The 14228-nt window shown below is 33.2% G+C and overlaps 3 protein-coding genes across 8 annotated transcripts; all 3 read left to right on the top strand.

Moving 5' to 3' along the window:
* The first annotated feature begins 97 nt into the window (after positions 1-97).
* Positions 98-2162, top strand: LOC128882932 (uncharacterized). The gene is made up of 5 exons (XM_054134792.1): positions 98-1006; positions 1064-1736; positions 1808-1845; positions 1955-2051; positions 2125-2162. Exons 1-4 carry the CDS (start codon positions 911-913, stop codon positions 1985-1987), a joined length of 840 nt encoding a protein of 279 aa, XP_053990767.1. The 5' UTR covers positions 98-910; the 3' UTR covers positions 1988-2051; positions 2125-2162.
* A 1184-nt stretch (positions 2163-3346) lies between these two features.
* Positions 3347-10395, top strand: LOC128882929 (kinesin-like protein KIF21A). 6 transcript variants are annotated; one of them, XM_054134784.1, is made up of 26 exons: positions 3347-3555; positions 3608-3949; positions 4004-4273; positions 4321-5230; positions 5284-5408; positions 5458-5539; positions 5589-5646; positions 5700-5830; positions 5888-6186; positions 6282-6398; positions 6461-6565; positions 6612-6800; positions 6861-7148; positions 7203-7287; positions 7358-7458; positions 7510-7679; positions 7737-7845; positions 7899-8042; positions 8090-8392; positions 8458-8586; positions 8688-8771; positions 8815-8953; positions 9014-9189; positions 9238-9496; positions 9554-9742; positions 9811-10395. In XM_054134784.1, the coding sequence occupies exons 4-24, from the start codon at positions 4936-4938 to the stop codon at positions 9442-9444; spliced, it is 3336 nt and encodes a 1111-aa protein (XP_053990759.1). In that variant the 5' UTR covers positions 3347-3555; positions 3608-3949; positions 4004-4273; positions 4321-4935; the 3' UTR covers positions 9445-9496; positions 9554-9742; positions 9811-10395. The 6 variants fall into 6 exon arrangements, with proteins under 6 accessions (XP_053990759.1, XP_053990761.1, XP_053990760.1 ...); XM_054134786.1 differs by having other exon boundaries at positions 5284-5325; positions 5377-5408; positions 9238-9742; positions 9811-10394; XM_054134785.1 differs by having other exon boundaries at positions 9241-9742.
* A 129-nt stretch (positions 10396-10524) lies between these two features.
* Positions 10525-11703, top strand: LOC128882934 (ras-related protein Rab6-like). The gene is made up of 6 exons (XM_054134794.1): positions 10525-10668; positions 10770-10980; positions 11035-11135; positions 11194-11262; positions 11338-11389; positions 11443-11703. The coding sequence occupies exons 1-6, from the start codon at positions 10639-10641 to the stop codon at positions 11508-11510; spliced, it is 531 nt and encodes a 176-aa protein (XP_053990769.1). The 5' UTR covers positions 10525-10638; the 3' UTR covers positions 11511-11703.
* The last annotated feature ends 2525 nt before the right edge of the window (positions 11704-14228 follow it).

Here is a 14228-nt window from a genome sequence, read left to right as displayed (position 1 = left end):
CAAGAAGCAATTTCTCATTTAATTTAGGAATATTTTTGTTTTAAAAAAAAAGTTTTGATACAGATTTGTTTGTACATGTTAATTAAAATATATAAATTATTTAAAAACTTTTTGCTTTTAGGCTAAAACAATTTTTTTTCAAACTGTTTTTCATATAGAATGGGTTTGAAATGAAAGTTTGGTTAGGTTTTCAATTTTTAAAATTGAGTGTGTCCAGGAAGTAAGTGCAAGCAGAACTGGAGTAAAGCATTAAGAAAGATTTTGGAGGAATAAATCGATGAGAAAATAAATTCTAAAGTAGTTTTTCTTAATGGAAGGCATTTTTGTAAAATTTAGATTAGTGTTATTTGATAAAAGTAGAAGAAGCATATGAACATTCATACACCGGATTTCAGAATGCATTTAAAAAGATACTCAATGTGTAGGAATAAGTGAGTTTAATATGAAGGGCGAAAAATAAGAGAATGGAGTAAGAAAAAGAATAAAGTTCGCTAGAAATTCGTGAAGTGAGATTTGGATACCGACCAGTATGGAAAATGAAAATTAAAGAAATAGTCGGGAGACTAAAAGCGTGACGCATGGTTGCATGTTTGAAAGATTTGAAATAATATCAACGTTATATGTGTCTTGATGACGCCACAAGAAAAAAACAAGAAACCAAGTGAAGCAATGGTATAAAATAAGAAAACGTGCAACAGAATGATGAGATAAAAAAGAATAAAAAGGTTTGTTTACTGTGATACAATTCTGTGATAAAGAAATGGGTCAGTTTCAAGTAGTGTGGTGACAAGATTAAATGTATAAAAATACGTTCGTATTTTTGATCTATTTGTCAACGATTAGTTTGAATCCCATACGTGTAGATGAAATTTAGTATCACTTTGATTGTTGTTGCTAAGGAAAGAAGCATATGAATACATATATGAGTGATAATAACGGGGAAGACGTTTCAGCAATTTGTGTCAATACAAATACTGGAGACTCCTTCATGAATCAACATGAAAATGTAAAGTTACGATTTTGAGTCGTGTGTATAGTCGTTTAAAATATTTTTTTTTTGTAGACACCAAATCATAGTCAAAGCAATAGAGATAGTTATGCTCCATTCCATAATGATTTGTTACATATAAAGAATCAAAGTGGTGGGGCATGCTCAAGTGAAGAAAGGATTGGTAATGATGCCACATGTTACGCATCAACACATTCGCCACCGACAACAACGCGGGAGGAAACAACAGGCTTGTTGGGAACGAACAAGGAAAAAGAAATGCGTATTCTTTTGATAGGAGATGATAATTTTACTTTTACACCCTGTTTTCTTGAAAGTGTTCATTTCAATAGTCCAATGACTTCTATTGAAGTCACAAGCTGTTTAACAGAAGATAAAATTCCAAATGATTTTCGTCCAAATTATCTTGCTTTGACGTCTCAAGGAGTGAAGGTGCATTTCGGTATCAATCCTGCTCAACTTCGTAATTATTTTTTTCATCATGAATTTAATCGTATTATTTTTATTTTACCTGGAATCGGTTTTTCTGGTTTCCCATTACATTTTGATAAAAAAAATGACCCACTTTTTCGTCTTCGTTTACATATCTTTTGTTTTAGCTTTTTTAAATCGAGTCGCAATGCTCTGCAACCTGATGGTCTTTTGCAGTTACTTTGGCCTATTCAACATAGTAAAAATGAGTTACCAGCAGCAGTTCCATGGCATAGTATTGAAATTTCTAAAATAGGTAAAATAAAAACAAACCCAAAATGGGTTGTATTAATAAATTATTTAAAAGCAATTTAAATCCATTTGTAGGTCCTTTTTGCGAGGTGTTTCGATCTAAGGGAGATGATGTAAGAAGAGTTTGTTTTTAGACAAAAGATAAAGAGCATGCTGGAGTTGTTAAAGAGATTTGAATATTGAAAACTAGAATTAGACCATGTTTTTTTTAGGAAATTTTAGAAACTAACGCTTTTCATGAATGGCACCCACTAATCCATAATAAATTACAGGATTGTTTTCCTAAGTATTTACATCAATGTCAATTTTATTCTTGGAGGTAGCGTTTCCTTTAATTTATTTGTTCCTTTAATAAAAAAAGAAATGGTTTTTGTGAATGATCAATCTATTAGACTCTCACCTGCTTCACAAGACGTTAGTAATCAAGCAGATACATTATCGAAGGATGAGTCGAGTGACGCAGTGGAAGATGGCAAAGAATGTAATTTACTTTTTGTTCCTCCTGGTTTATGGAAATTTTCAATTCATACGTTATCCCATGTGAATGAGTTATTTAAATTTGAGATGAGTAGGAAAAGCATACAAAAGAAAGAAAAACATTTTTTTTTTTTCAGAAACGCATGACGGGGAAGTTGTTGTTGTTAGTAAACCTACATTAAAATTTGATCCAAGGTCATGAGAAGAATTCTAAGACACAAAAAAGGCATTAGTTTTTTTTGCTTTGTAGATTTCGCAGTGATGGGGGTTTAGCTAAAAACCCTCTTATGAAACCGTCTAATAAAGTAAGAAATCGACGCGCAGGATGTAGTACGTTAACCGAGGAATCATGTACTTCCTCTTGTCAACCTCCTCCACCTCCACCCCCACCTTTACTGGATTGTTCCATGTCAATGATAGGAGATGGAACAAACGGAAGTGCGTATGTACCTAACAATTTTTCCTACCCTTCCCAAGATGTCATGGTGTCTATGATGCATGAACAACAATCACGTTGGGTAATACCCCAAACAGTGCCCTGGGACTCAGGGGAGCGTTATTTATCCAATGACACAACCATGGATATTCCATCAATGGGTTATGCACCCGACGTTCCGAATGGGAATAATTCGATGATGCGTTCTTCATGGATGCATGCTAATCCATCCATGTTAGATATTCATGGCTGTCAAGATTTTTCCATGTTTTATTCAAATGCATCGTATCCATGTAATGTTCCGATATCGCAACATGGCTGTCGAGAAACTTATAACAATACATTAAAACCACCGCATGAAGATGTACTTCTTTATGAAAGTTTGGATCAACCGCCGTATGGATATGAAGAATCGTACGGGTATTCTCCATCCGTTGTATATGAAAATTTTTTGATAAAGGACAAAAACATGTCATCGCATTTGATCAAAAAACAGAATGAGACTTTTCAAAACGACACTTTTCCTTTTCATGGAGCGGACTTACATCATTCCGATACTTCTACTAAGAAAACTGGTCAAACTCTCGTAGGGGCTAACGCAGACGAACCGCGCCATGCACTATCTCATTCAATATCTTCAGATCCAGGAAAGTTTAAAAAAGACGATATTTTTTTTTTGTTTGGACAATTTGTTCTCTAGGCGGTGGTGCTCATGATCGAGATTATACCAATAACACCCACTTTAAAAAAAAAGGTTATTTTAATATGTCAAACAAAAATGAGCTACCATCAACGCATCAACCATATCATGATTATAACATGTACAACAATCATCCTACAAAAAAAATCAATAAACAGGCTCCAGTGAAAAATGTGTCTTCGTCGACCTTAAGACGATCTTCTATTGATTGTACGAAAAACAGAAGGCATTATTGCATTGATCAGTAACTTGAGTTTTGTAGGTAAAGAGGGTGGCTTAATGGAAACCAAAGAACAGAATTATTTTATTAACAAAGTTTCTTCCACGCATATTTCTCCCATGTTTTCAAATCGTGCTTCTTCTCTTACCAGATCTAACGAGAAATCTGGTGATATGTATTCTGCACCTCAAACATCTGAGCATCATTCACAAACGTCTCAGGAAAACCCTCTTGTTGCGCGCCGTTCACGACACCGTGAAACATTACGACGTTCGCGTGCAGAACAGGATTCCAATGAATGGGGTCGTCAAAAAGTTATGATACGAAATAATAATTCACCAGCTTGTCATAAAGACTCTGGTCAACATTTACGTTCAATGAATGGTATACTTTTTAATAATGCGGTACTGAAAAACATTTGTTTTTGATGTTTTTTAGATTTGCCAAGGGAAAGACTTGTGCAAACAAAGCAATTACGTCCAACGTATACTGCCCATGGGCGTACTGAATCACCTTTTCTATCCCAGCCATTTAAAGCCACTAATCTTTCTTCAAGTCAAGAATCACGATACTCCAATCAGGATTCACATTATTCGAACCGACATCCGGTGACTTATACTGGGCGTAATGTGTATTCCTCTAAACGTGATTCAACATTTTACTCTCACTCTAAAAAAGCTACTTATAAAAAGAATTATCATGGTCGAGGTACGCCAAACAATACAAGCGTGTTGTAACATTTAAAATCGTTATAGAATCCTCTTCAAGTCGGTCCAAGTATCACGGTTTTTCACGAAACCCGAACTCAAGATAATGATCATAGAAACAAATAATGTATTAAATCTGAATATCAAAACTTTGACCTAGTCAAAAATTAAAACACTAAGGTTCTTATCAGTTCTACGAACAAAATATAAACGTGATCCAATTTGTTGCGTGATCTTTGTATACCTTGTTACTCAAGTCGTGTAAAAAGACCAATATTAAATTTTCTTAATGTTATGTGTTTATTGGTTCATAGCATCAATGTATGACAACACAAGTAAACTTTGTTCAAATGTTGATAGACATGTTTTGAAGAAATTTAGTTTTTAAAGAAGACTCAATAAACCAAGTGAAGCAGTAACACTGACTAGTGCTTTCAACAAATATTACAAAAAAAGAAAAGCAGCCCATGGTACATTTTTTTTGACATAAGAAATAAAGCGTTTTTGTTGTTATTCCAAAAGAGCGACTCAACGGGAAACTGTGGCACAGATAACAGCAGAGAACATGGTACTAATCAAGTTATAAAAGACATTTTATAATGCAATGCCCTTTTGAAAAAAAGATTCTGAAATGTAACAGAATGAACATTTTGTAGGAGAAGGATGGGAATCACATGTGAGAAACGGAATTGTGGAGTTGTTGTACGCATAAGAAACCACAGTAATGGCTGTCGTGATCAAGTAGTTCATGAATATGCGGTGGAATGGAGTGGTAACTTCCTTTTTGCATCAAAAACTCTGTCAATTTTCTCTTCGATGTTTGTAGAGGAAGACAAGAGTGTGACTATTCCCTCTCAACAACAAAAATATAATTTTGATGTCGTCTTGGGTCCCGACGCCTCACAGCTACAAGTTTATAATGTATCTTGTCATCCATTATTAGAAGCTTTTTTTAATGGTACGCTTGTTACTAAAATGAAAAATTAAAAAAAAAACGAATGATTTATTTAGGCTATAATTGTTGTCTTTTGGCGTACGGTCAAACGGGCTCAGGTAAGACATTTACAATGGGAATTTCTCCCACTCTCCGAACAACGGACGCAGTGTGTGGAATTTTACCTCGAGCGTCTCAGGAAGTACTGTTCTGGTTCTAATGTGATTGGTTTTCATCTTGTCGTTTCGTAGATTTTTCAAATGATAGATACAATGAAGAATGAAGGCATCCCGGTCGATTTCAATTTAACATTTGTTGAAGTTTATAATGAAGGTTAGTCGTGTAAGAAAGGGGAGTAAAGTGTCTCAATGCGTTTTTTTAGAAATCCGAGATTTGTTAGACGAAACTAGTGCACCTTCTGGAACGAAAAATCTACCATTGTACGGGTGAACCTTTTTACGTGAATAATAAAACAACGGCTTTTCTCTATAAGAAAATCGATACGTGTAACGGAAGATCCCGTGTCAAAAGCCATTTGTATACTTGGAATTACTCGTGTTAATGTAAACAGTACAGAGCAGCTTTTAAATTATGTTACGCAAGGGGTTGGTTTGCGTATGACTGGTACGGGTGTGAACACATAGTTTTATGGTGATGTATTTTCGGAATCCTTGCGTTTAGCATCCAACTCAGTGAATCCAACGAGTTCACGATCTCACGCCATATTGACACTTTCTATGTCAAGAGGCTCTGGAAGCTTGATCACAACGTCCAAATTTCATTTTGTTGATTTAGCTGGAAGCGAGCGTTTGAAAAAGACGAAATCAGAAGGATCACGTTTAAAAGAAGGAATTCATATTAATACAGGGCTTTTAGCTTTATCTAATGTTATTAATGTTTTATCTTCGGAAGCATACCAAAGTCAACCGCTTGTTCATCATGTGCCATATCGAGACTCCAAACTGACGCGTCTCCTTCAGGTCAATACTTTTTTGATATTGTCGAAAATTTTCTTTTCACGTATATTTTGAAAAAAGGAAATGTCCCACTCATATTTGTGGGTTTTTTTTTTCAGGATTCATTAGGTGGAAATAGTCGTACTGTTATGATTGCCTGTATTGATGCATCTCATCAACATGCTTCGGAAACTTTGAGTACTATCAAATATGCAGCTCGTGCTCGAAATATTCAGGTACATTTAAATTTTTTTTTATTGTGTAAGGCTTATGTCACGTATTATTACTATTGTTCTAGAATAGTGCAACAGTGAACCAAAATCCTCACGCGACGCTTGTGGAATGCTATCAAAGGCAAATTGACGATTTGAATCATCAAATAGAAAAGCTTAAAAAAAAGGAGGTAGCCTTCCATGTTTATTTTCAAGATACTAATGTGTTTAATGCAGCACTCTCTGCTACAAGATTTTGTACTAGTGGATCGCTTGGTTAAGAAATTTAACTACACTGTCGCTCTAGAAAAAAAAAAACAGTTTCAATGGCGTCAGACATGTCAAAGCATTTGTCAGAAGGTAGAGGCTTGTTTTTCAGTTCATACAAAACTTAAAAAACAAGCGTGTTTAGATACAATGCTTCCAGTAAGTTTATTTGCCAGTTGAACAAACGCTCTTTGTTAGAATGTTTTTTATTTCCTGAAGGTCAACGATGTAAATACTGATTTCGATGAAATGCTACAAAACCTTCATTCCTTAACAAGCACTATTGATTTAGAATCAGTAGATGAGCCAAAAGAAATTTTGTTTATGAATGCTTCTAATATGGTTACTAGACAATCAGAGGAGGAAGTCGCTTTGAAACATGTTGGAAAACAGAGTTTACACAGTAAAACGAATCTACATGACAAGAAAGCTTCACTTTGCGTTTCCCCCCCAATGGTACGAATTTCACCAACCTCTGATGACTCTTGCTTTTGTCTACCACCTCAAGTAAAGCATTGTTACCCCATATCTGTGCATGATGTGTTTTCTTGTCTTTTTTAGAAGGATGAAAAAGAGAGCGATGCGCTTGCTGCTTATGAGCAAGTCATGCTATGTTGCGCACAAGTAATCGGGGAAATTGACAATGGTAGTTTTTCGTTAAATTTGCTCAATTACAAAAAATTTACCGTACACCAATTTTCTTCTGTTTATGCTAGTTTCGTCAAATGAGCCCTCTTTGCTAAAAAAAAGGAATACGCGTGATGTGGAAGCAATCACACAGCAAGGCAACCTACCTAACGAGGATAAAGAAATCAAGGTACGTTGTGTTGTTTCTCCAAATCAGTTGATTCATCATACAATTTGCAAGACACCGCAAACGCCATCTCTAAAACCTAAATGTATTCAGCGTCAAGTAATTCGTTTTAAACGCAAAAAAAGTGATAGTGCCGAAGAACATGCTAAAGATGAAAAAGTCTATGCGTCTTTACTTGGTTTCTCTACAGCTTCAACACAAATATCAAACCATCAAATCAATAGGTGAACGGATGTCGCATTATAAGAGTGATCAGTGTACTAGGTTGTATTGTCAATTAGGTGTTCAAAATTTCAGAAGCAAAATAATGACTCTAGTCGGAATTTTGATATTGAGACAAAAACCGTTCAAACACTACCAGATACACCCTTCATACCTACCTGTTCTTTTGTAATAAACTACTATAGGCCGAAATTTCGCAATTTTTAATATATGGTTTTTAGATAACACCAAGCAACAAATGCCACAGTCCGAGTTGCAAACATTTCCCGTCTTATATTACCCGCACTTGGAATTCATTCGCAGTGTGTTTTCCTAGATTGGCTGAAAGCGAAACTCTTGTGACCCACATTGAAAATCGTTTTCATGTAGGCATGACAAAACGTCGAATGCTTGTATTTCATATCTGGTAAAGAAAAATGCAGCACCTCTTTACAATGTAAAGGAGGGCTTACGGCCCATCATCGGTTGTGCTCAAGCCTCACTCAACACACCAACTCTAAGAAACGATGAACATGTTCTGATTTCTTCAAATGAATTAAGTGAAGAAAGATGTTGCTCTTACTTGAATAAATGTCTTCCATTATATATTTTATTTGAACAATGGTACCAAAAAGCATATTCTTCAAGCCCCAGAGAAACTATGACAAGTGCCCAGTTACTCTCCAACCTTCTTCATGTTGCTCAACCTCTCCTTGTATCATCTTGTGACATTCAGGTACTGTGTTGAGCTTGGATAATGTACTGTTCAAGCACTTAATTCAAATCTCCTTGTCAATTCAGATTTTGTTCCATGCATTAATGACACTTGCTTCAAATGTAGTTTCTTCATCTTTCCCTAAACAAAATTCTTTTAAACCAAAGACTCGCCACGAAATCCAAAAACCGTCAAAACATCAAGTCACAAAAAAGGTATTATCACTTACTATGTTTTTAACACCTTTTAGAAGGAATTCAATAACAACGTTGTGTTATCTACTTATGGTGGGGGTGGCATGTTATTGCGTTTTTAGAAAAAAAAAATTTTCAAACTTCCTCGACGCATGGATTTAACCAAATTTCAAAAACGTTTTAGAGTGACTCTTGTCCCAATTCCCGTAATATAACCCAATGTCGTAGTATATGTTATGTAATTTGCAGATACTGTCTTCGATGAATCTAAAATTTTCTAAATCTTGCTTAACATTGTCGATTTTCCGAATACAAAAGAAAAGTCGAAATGATGTCAGGCGTCAACATTGGAAGAAATTCACCGCGCCTTCAGTACCTCCTTGTTTATGTAAGCTGATTTCATAGAAGACACCAAAAAAAACTTTGGAAATTTTTTTTTTGCGAATAGCACAAAGCGAAGCTGGGCAATTGAAACACCCGGAGAAAGTGAAAACTGATAAATCTAAAGAGGCTTGGCATTTCCAAAGAGATCCACAATTTTTAACGAAGAATTTTAGACTACCGCATTGGAAAGCATCTCAACATTTGTTGTCTATCAAGTCACCCTGTCGTCATCACAGAAGTGTAAGCATTTTAGTGTCTTTTTATAGCTATTCATTTTTTTACATACAGCAGAAAAAATTACTAAAGGAGTCAAGCCTTTTGTATGGAATAGAAAAAAAATCAAAGAAAATGCTTCTTTTTCCAAAAAAACAACACACAAAATTAAGTGTTAAAAAAAAACCATTCACACCGTATGAAACTGTTACTGTGGATGGTGTTCGATTTCTCCGTAATTATATGAGTGAAGAGATAACCGACTGCGTGGAAGCCCCTTAAGTGCAAAAATAACATCTTGTCACTCCGCATCAGAACAAATATCTGTTTAAAAGTGAAACAAAAATATTCTGCAAAATTTATTTTAATCTAACGCTGTGAGGTGTACTAGGTGAATTGATTTAAATGGGCACATGTCTTAGTGCTGGTGAGAATTTGTTCAAGTAGTTAATTTCATTTTAAAATCATTGCCAACATTCACGAATATTCTTCTCACGAAATGGAAATTCTGCATCTCAAAAAATTAACACATGAAAAAGTGACACATTCTAAAATATCCACGGCTAAAAAGTGTTCACTGGTACATATATAAGCACTTTATTGAAAACGCTTTTAAAAAATACGTTAATCTCCTTAATTGGTTGACAGGAATACCACCCTGTCTTGATGCTATTAAGAAGCGTGGCAAGCTGCTAAAAAAGGAATTCGTAGCTTTTTAGTGACCTCTAAATGGCAGATCAATCAAAAAGTGAACATTTAAAAGAGTCTCTTTTTCTTGCATTGGTATTTTAAAAAGTGTCTTTAATAACTAAAACGGTTACGATCTGTTTATAATTTATTATAGAGTATTACACAAAATGTTATTTGATTGTAATATGTAGCGTTATGTGTTCTTCAATTCAACTCAATTTCTTTAGTAGTTAATGACCATGAAACGTAATAAACGCTTGTGTTCGTTTTGCAGCGTATTCCATGCTAACATAATAAGTTAAAGTTTACTTTTAGATATGTTTAGATAAAGAAGTAATATAGAGATCAAGCAATAAAACGTCTGATGGTTTGTTCTATTGAACCTTTTCGACTAATTGAATTAATAAAAATGTTGATGCATCTTTATTTAAAAGTTTTCTCAAATTCTTGATAATTTTTATATATTAAAGATAAACATCATAAGTTTTATCAAGCATATTAATTTTTTTTTGGTTATTTTTTTATATAGTCTAATTTTTGTCAATTATGGGTGATGCTTTGAATGGTACTCGAAATATTAAAAAACAAATGTGATATGATTTTTTCTTTTTAGAAAATCCACTTTATAAATATAAACTAGTTTTCCTTGGCGACGTAAGCCCTTGTTCATTTCTTTATTTTCTATTATAACTAATAGAAATTAAATAAACTTGAAACGAGTTTCCATGTGATTTTTTTCTTTTGTTATAGCAAGGAGTTGGTAAGACCTCGATCATTACTCGTTTTATGTATGATTGTTTTGATCCGCATTATCAAGTGAGCCAAAAAGTTTAAAATTAGAGAGACAAAGTACCTGTTAAAAAAAAAAACATTATATGTCGCTTATTTTAATTCTTTTATGTTTCTTGTTTTACAAGGCTACTATTGGAATTGATTTCTTAAGTAAAACTATACACTTAGATAACAGAACCGTTCGATTACAACTATGGGATACTGCTGGCCAGGAACGCTTTCGAAGTCTTATACCATCGTATATAAGGGATAGTGCCGCCGCTGTTGTTGTTTATGATATAACGAATACAGCATCTTTTTTAAGCACTTCTTCATGGATTGATAGTATACGAGCAGGTAAAATTTTTTGTATTAAATTCTTTAGGATAGTACCGTATATTTTTATTTTAGAACGGGGTACTGACGTTGTGATAGCGTTAGTGGGTAACAAGTGTGATGAAGACAAAAGTAGACAAGTTTCTAAAGAAGATGGACTGAGTCAAGCCAATCAAGTAACACTATTAAAAATTGTGTACTAGATTTAAAAAAAAAACTGTTTGTTCTTCCAAGTACAACGTTTTATTCATGGAGACCAGTGCAAAACTAGGAAATCAAGTGGAGGATTTGTTTATGAAAATGGTAAATAGTCTGCTTATAGTCTGTATTTTTAATATTCTCGTCAATTCTTACTTCCTATATCGATTGACTATTCAGGCTACTGAGTTACCTCAAGTTGAAGAACAAGAACGTCAAAATACTTCTTTAGGTACTTGATTTACACACAATAAATTTATTCAAACAAATAAAATGGCGTTATAGCGGTAGATATCGAATTAGCGGAATCTACAACACACTCGGAAATAAAAAAATCTATTTGTTTTTGTTAAATGCCAAAGTGAAGTTTAATAACGACTTTTGGCACAGTATGCTTAAAATGTTACTGCATTCTTGTCATAATTAACTTTTTGGTTTTATTGTAAAAGACAAAAAAAAGACAAAAGTATGACACTGCTGTAGAGTTAATAGGAGGCAGTGATAGCAAGATTGGATTGCTGTCAATATCTCGAGACCCATTAACACTGAAAACTATTTGTTTTCATAAGAATTTTTGTTATTTTGTTAAATATAAATTCAATTCCATACTATTAAAATAAATTTTCAATTTATTTCTAGCGAAAATATTCTCTTCACTTTAACTGTCATGACATAATTTTCACAATCTTTTTAAACTTGATTGATTCTAGTTGTTGTGAATTCTCATCAAAAAATTATTACAAAAATTTTCATGACATTCAGAAAATAGAATCATTTGTGAAAAAGTACCTTTTAATTTTTAGTAGATCCATAAGCTTCGATCCGCTCTTACTTAACGTGTATAGAAAGGAAAAGAAAGAAAGTCAATTTCTTTTTTTTAATTTTTCAGTTCCTATATTAAGTCATTTATTGTCGACAAAAAAAAATAAAATGAAAAAATAATTTGTTTTATTTATTTTTTGTACAAGAATAAACTGTTTTACGATAACAGTGGTTTTGTTAAGATGTAAAATAATATAATACATTTATAATGCTTGAACACAGCAGTAAAAAACGGACTAGGTGCAGCTACGTTTTCATCTAGGTTTTTCTACAAGTCGTTTGTTATATTGTCCGCATGGTGCGCGTAATCACTGGAATTTTAGTACAATGGTAACAATAAATTAGTATATCGTCAAAAATTTATTTTTGTTTATTTTTTTTCTTTACATTTTAGCGATCCACCGACAATGATGATTTTAGATTTAATTCATCAAGAAAAACCTTTTATTATATATCGTATATCTAACTGTGATGTTCTTGTGAAGGAAGGTTCTGAAAAATGGCTTGATGTAAGTGCAAATAAAATTTTGTGGTACAAAGGAATATTTGGATAGCGACCGACGTACACAAATAAATAATTACAATCAACCAGTTTTGATTGCCGTTTTTACTTTTACAACTGGCGTAATTTTTTTTTTTTGATAGGAAGAAGTGACGTGCCGTTTAGAGCTTGCCGAAAGAGGAGGCTTAGGAACAGAATCTACTACAGCCCGTGTAAAAGAAACATAGTGTTAAATGATTTTCTATGCCAAGTTAGCATCAAGTTCTATAGTAGCCTAATTGAATGATACAATTTTTTTTTTCACTCAACGTTTAAGTTGTTTCTATTAAATAAGAAGTTATACACCAGAATAAAATCATAATTACTTCGTTTTCTTAGTTTACAATATTTTTTCAAAATAAAAAAAACAAGTGTTACACATTAGTATATAAAAAAATGGTAACACAACTATGCATTATCAATGATTGGATTCAGTATTAAAAGAATCAACAATGACATGTACGAGATAAAGAAGGTGACAATTTGCACTGGTTGCAGTGCATAACAGGAGTTTGTGAAGAGCCACAACCATCATTGTACACATAAAGATATTGACCAAGAAAAAAATGACCAAAACCAATGCCTGCAAGAATAGATACGAAAATTCCTACATTGCAAGTCATGATTGCAAGCATTAAGATATGATCCCAGGCACAAGTTGCGACTGTTAGCACGGTTTTAACAAAATTAAAGAACGTGAAAGGAGAAAAACCACTTTTTGGGTTTTTGGCCATAGTCGTTGACTCTGAATCTATTTTTTCTCTTTGAAAATAAAAAATTTCATACTGAGTTTTAAAACATTTTAAAATAACCTCGATGAAGCCCAATAAACAAAAGACTAAACAAACAACTGAGTACGGTATGTTTCCATTCGATGTATCGAAAATGTGAAAAAATAGTGCGACATGAGATGAATTGTTGAAAAAAATTTTATGCATATGGTCGTGATGATTCATCTCACGCTTTCAAGTTAAAGAATTCAATTTAATAAATGATTGAAACACATATTTTCCTATAAGCCTTTGCCATATTTATACGATATTATATATAATGAGAGGGATTGCAAAGAATATTTAAAAATATTTTTTTTAATCGGAGGATATTGTCAAGAGTCATCGATAAACGTTTTATTTTATAAAGTTTCGTGTAAAACGTTTACGAAAAAAATGGATAGAGGAATCAAACAGTGATAAAAGTAAACATCAGCTACGATTTTTTTTAACGTCTCGACAGATACGATTTACTGGTTCACATGCGAAATCTCTCTCATGTCTCCTTTAAGTTAATCTACCATATTTATGGAGTCCTTGAAAAAATAAATTTTTATATCATGTTGAAGCAAATAGAGTTTTTGAACAAGGAACATGGTTAAAAATTTGTAGCGAAACGTTTTTTTGTGTTTTTCGTAATATCACTACAATGAAAGAAATAATAATAATAGTAGTAATAATAATACTGTTGATATAAAGTGTAATTCTTTAAGAAAAGCACACTTTTTTTATTTTTTTAAGATGCCATCTTTTTTACTCCGCTTGGATTCTGTACTTTGTAAAGTAAAACAAAAACTGTTTAGGTTATACTTGTTAAGTAAAAATAATGAAGAAACAACTGAAGAATTGTAACATGTAGAGTATTAAAATTCTTAAGAGTAAAATAGATTGTGTTTGATGTGAAAACATGTGAAATCCTTGATCTAATGAAAAAAGAA

The sequence above is a fragment of the Hylaeus volcanicus genome, unplaced genomic scaffold (assembly GCF_026283585.1).
Source record: "Hylaeus volcanicus isolate JK05 unplaced genomic scaffold, UHH_iyHylVolc1.0_haploid 12197, whole genome shotgun sequence".
Classification (NCBI taxonomy): Eukaryota; Metazoa; Arthropoda; class Insecta; order Hymenoptera; family Colletidae; genus Hylaeus; species Hylaeus volcanicus.
This window is presented reverse-complemented; position numbering and strand designations above follow the sequence as displayed.

Coding starts and splice junctions, on each gene's coding strand:
- LOC128882934 (XM_054134794.1), top strand. CDS start 10,639: ATGTATGATTGTTTTGATCCGCATTATCAA. Junction 10,981..11,034: donor GATTGATAGTATACGAGCAG/GTAAAATTTTTT, acceptor TTTTTATTTTAG/AACGGGGTACTGACGTTGTG. Junction 11,263..11,337: donor AGGATTTGTTTATGAAAATG/GTAAATAGTCTG, acceptor TTGACTATTCAG/GCTACTGAGTTACCTCAAGT.
- LOC128882932 (XM_054134792.1), top strand. CDS start 911: ATGAATACATATATGAGTGATAATAACGGGGAAGACGTTTCAGCAATT. Junction 1,737..1,807: donor TATTGAAATTTCTAAAATAG/GTAAAATAAAAA, acceptor ATCCATTTGTAG/GTCCTTTTTGCGAGGTGTTT. Junction 1,846..1,954: donor TTCGATCTAAGGGAGATGAT/GTAAGAAGAGTT, acceptor AGGAAATTTTAG/AAACTAACGCTTTTCATGAA.
- LOC128882929 (XM_054134784.1), top strand. CDS start 4,936: ATGGGAATCACATGTGAGAAACGGAATTGTGGAGTTGTTGTACGCATA. Junction 5,647..5,699: donor GGAACGAAAAATCTACCATT/GTACGGGTGAAC, acceptor TTTCTCTATAAG/AAAATCGATACGTGTAACGG. Junction 8,043..8,089: donor ACATTGAAAATCGTTTTCAT/GTAGGCATGACA, acceptor TATCTGGTAAAG/AAAAATGCAGCACCTCTTTA.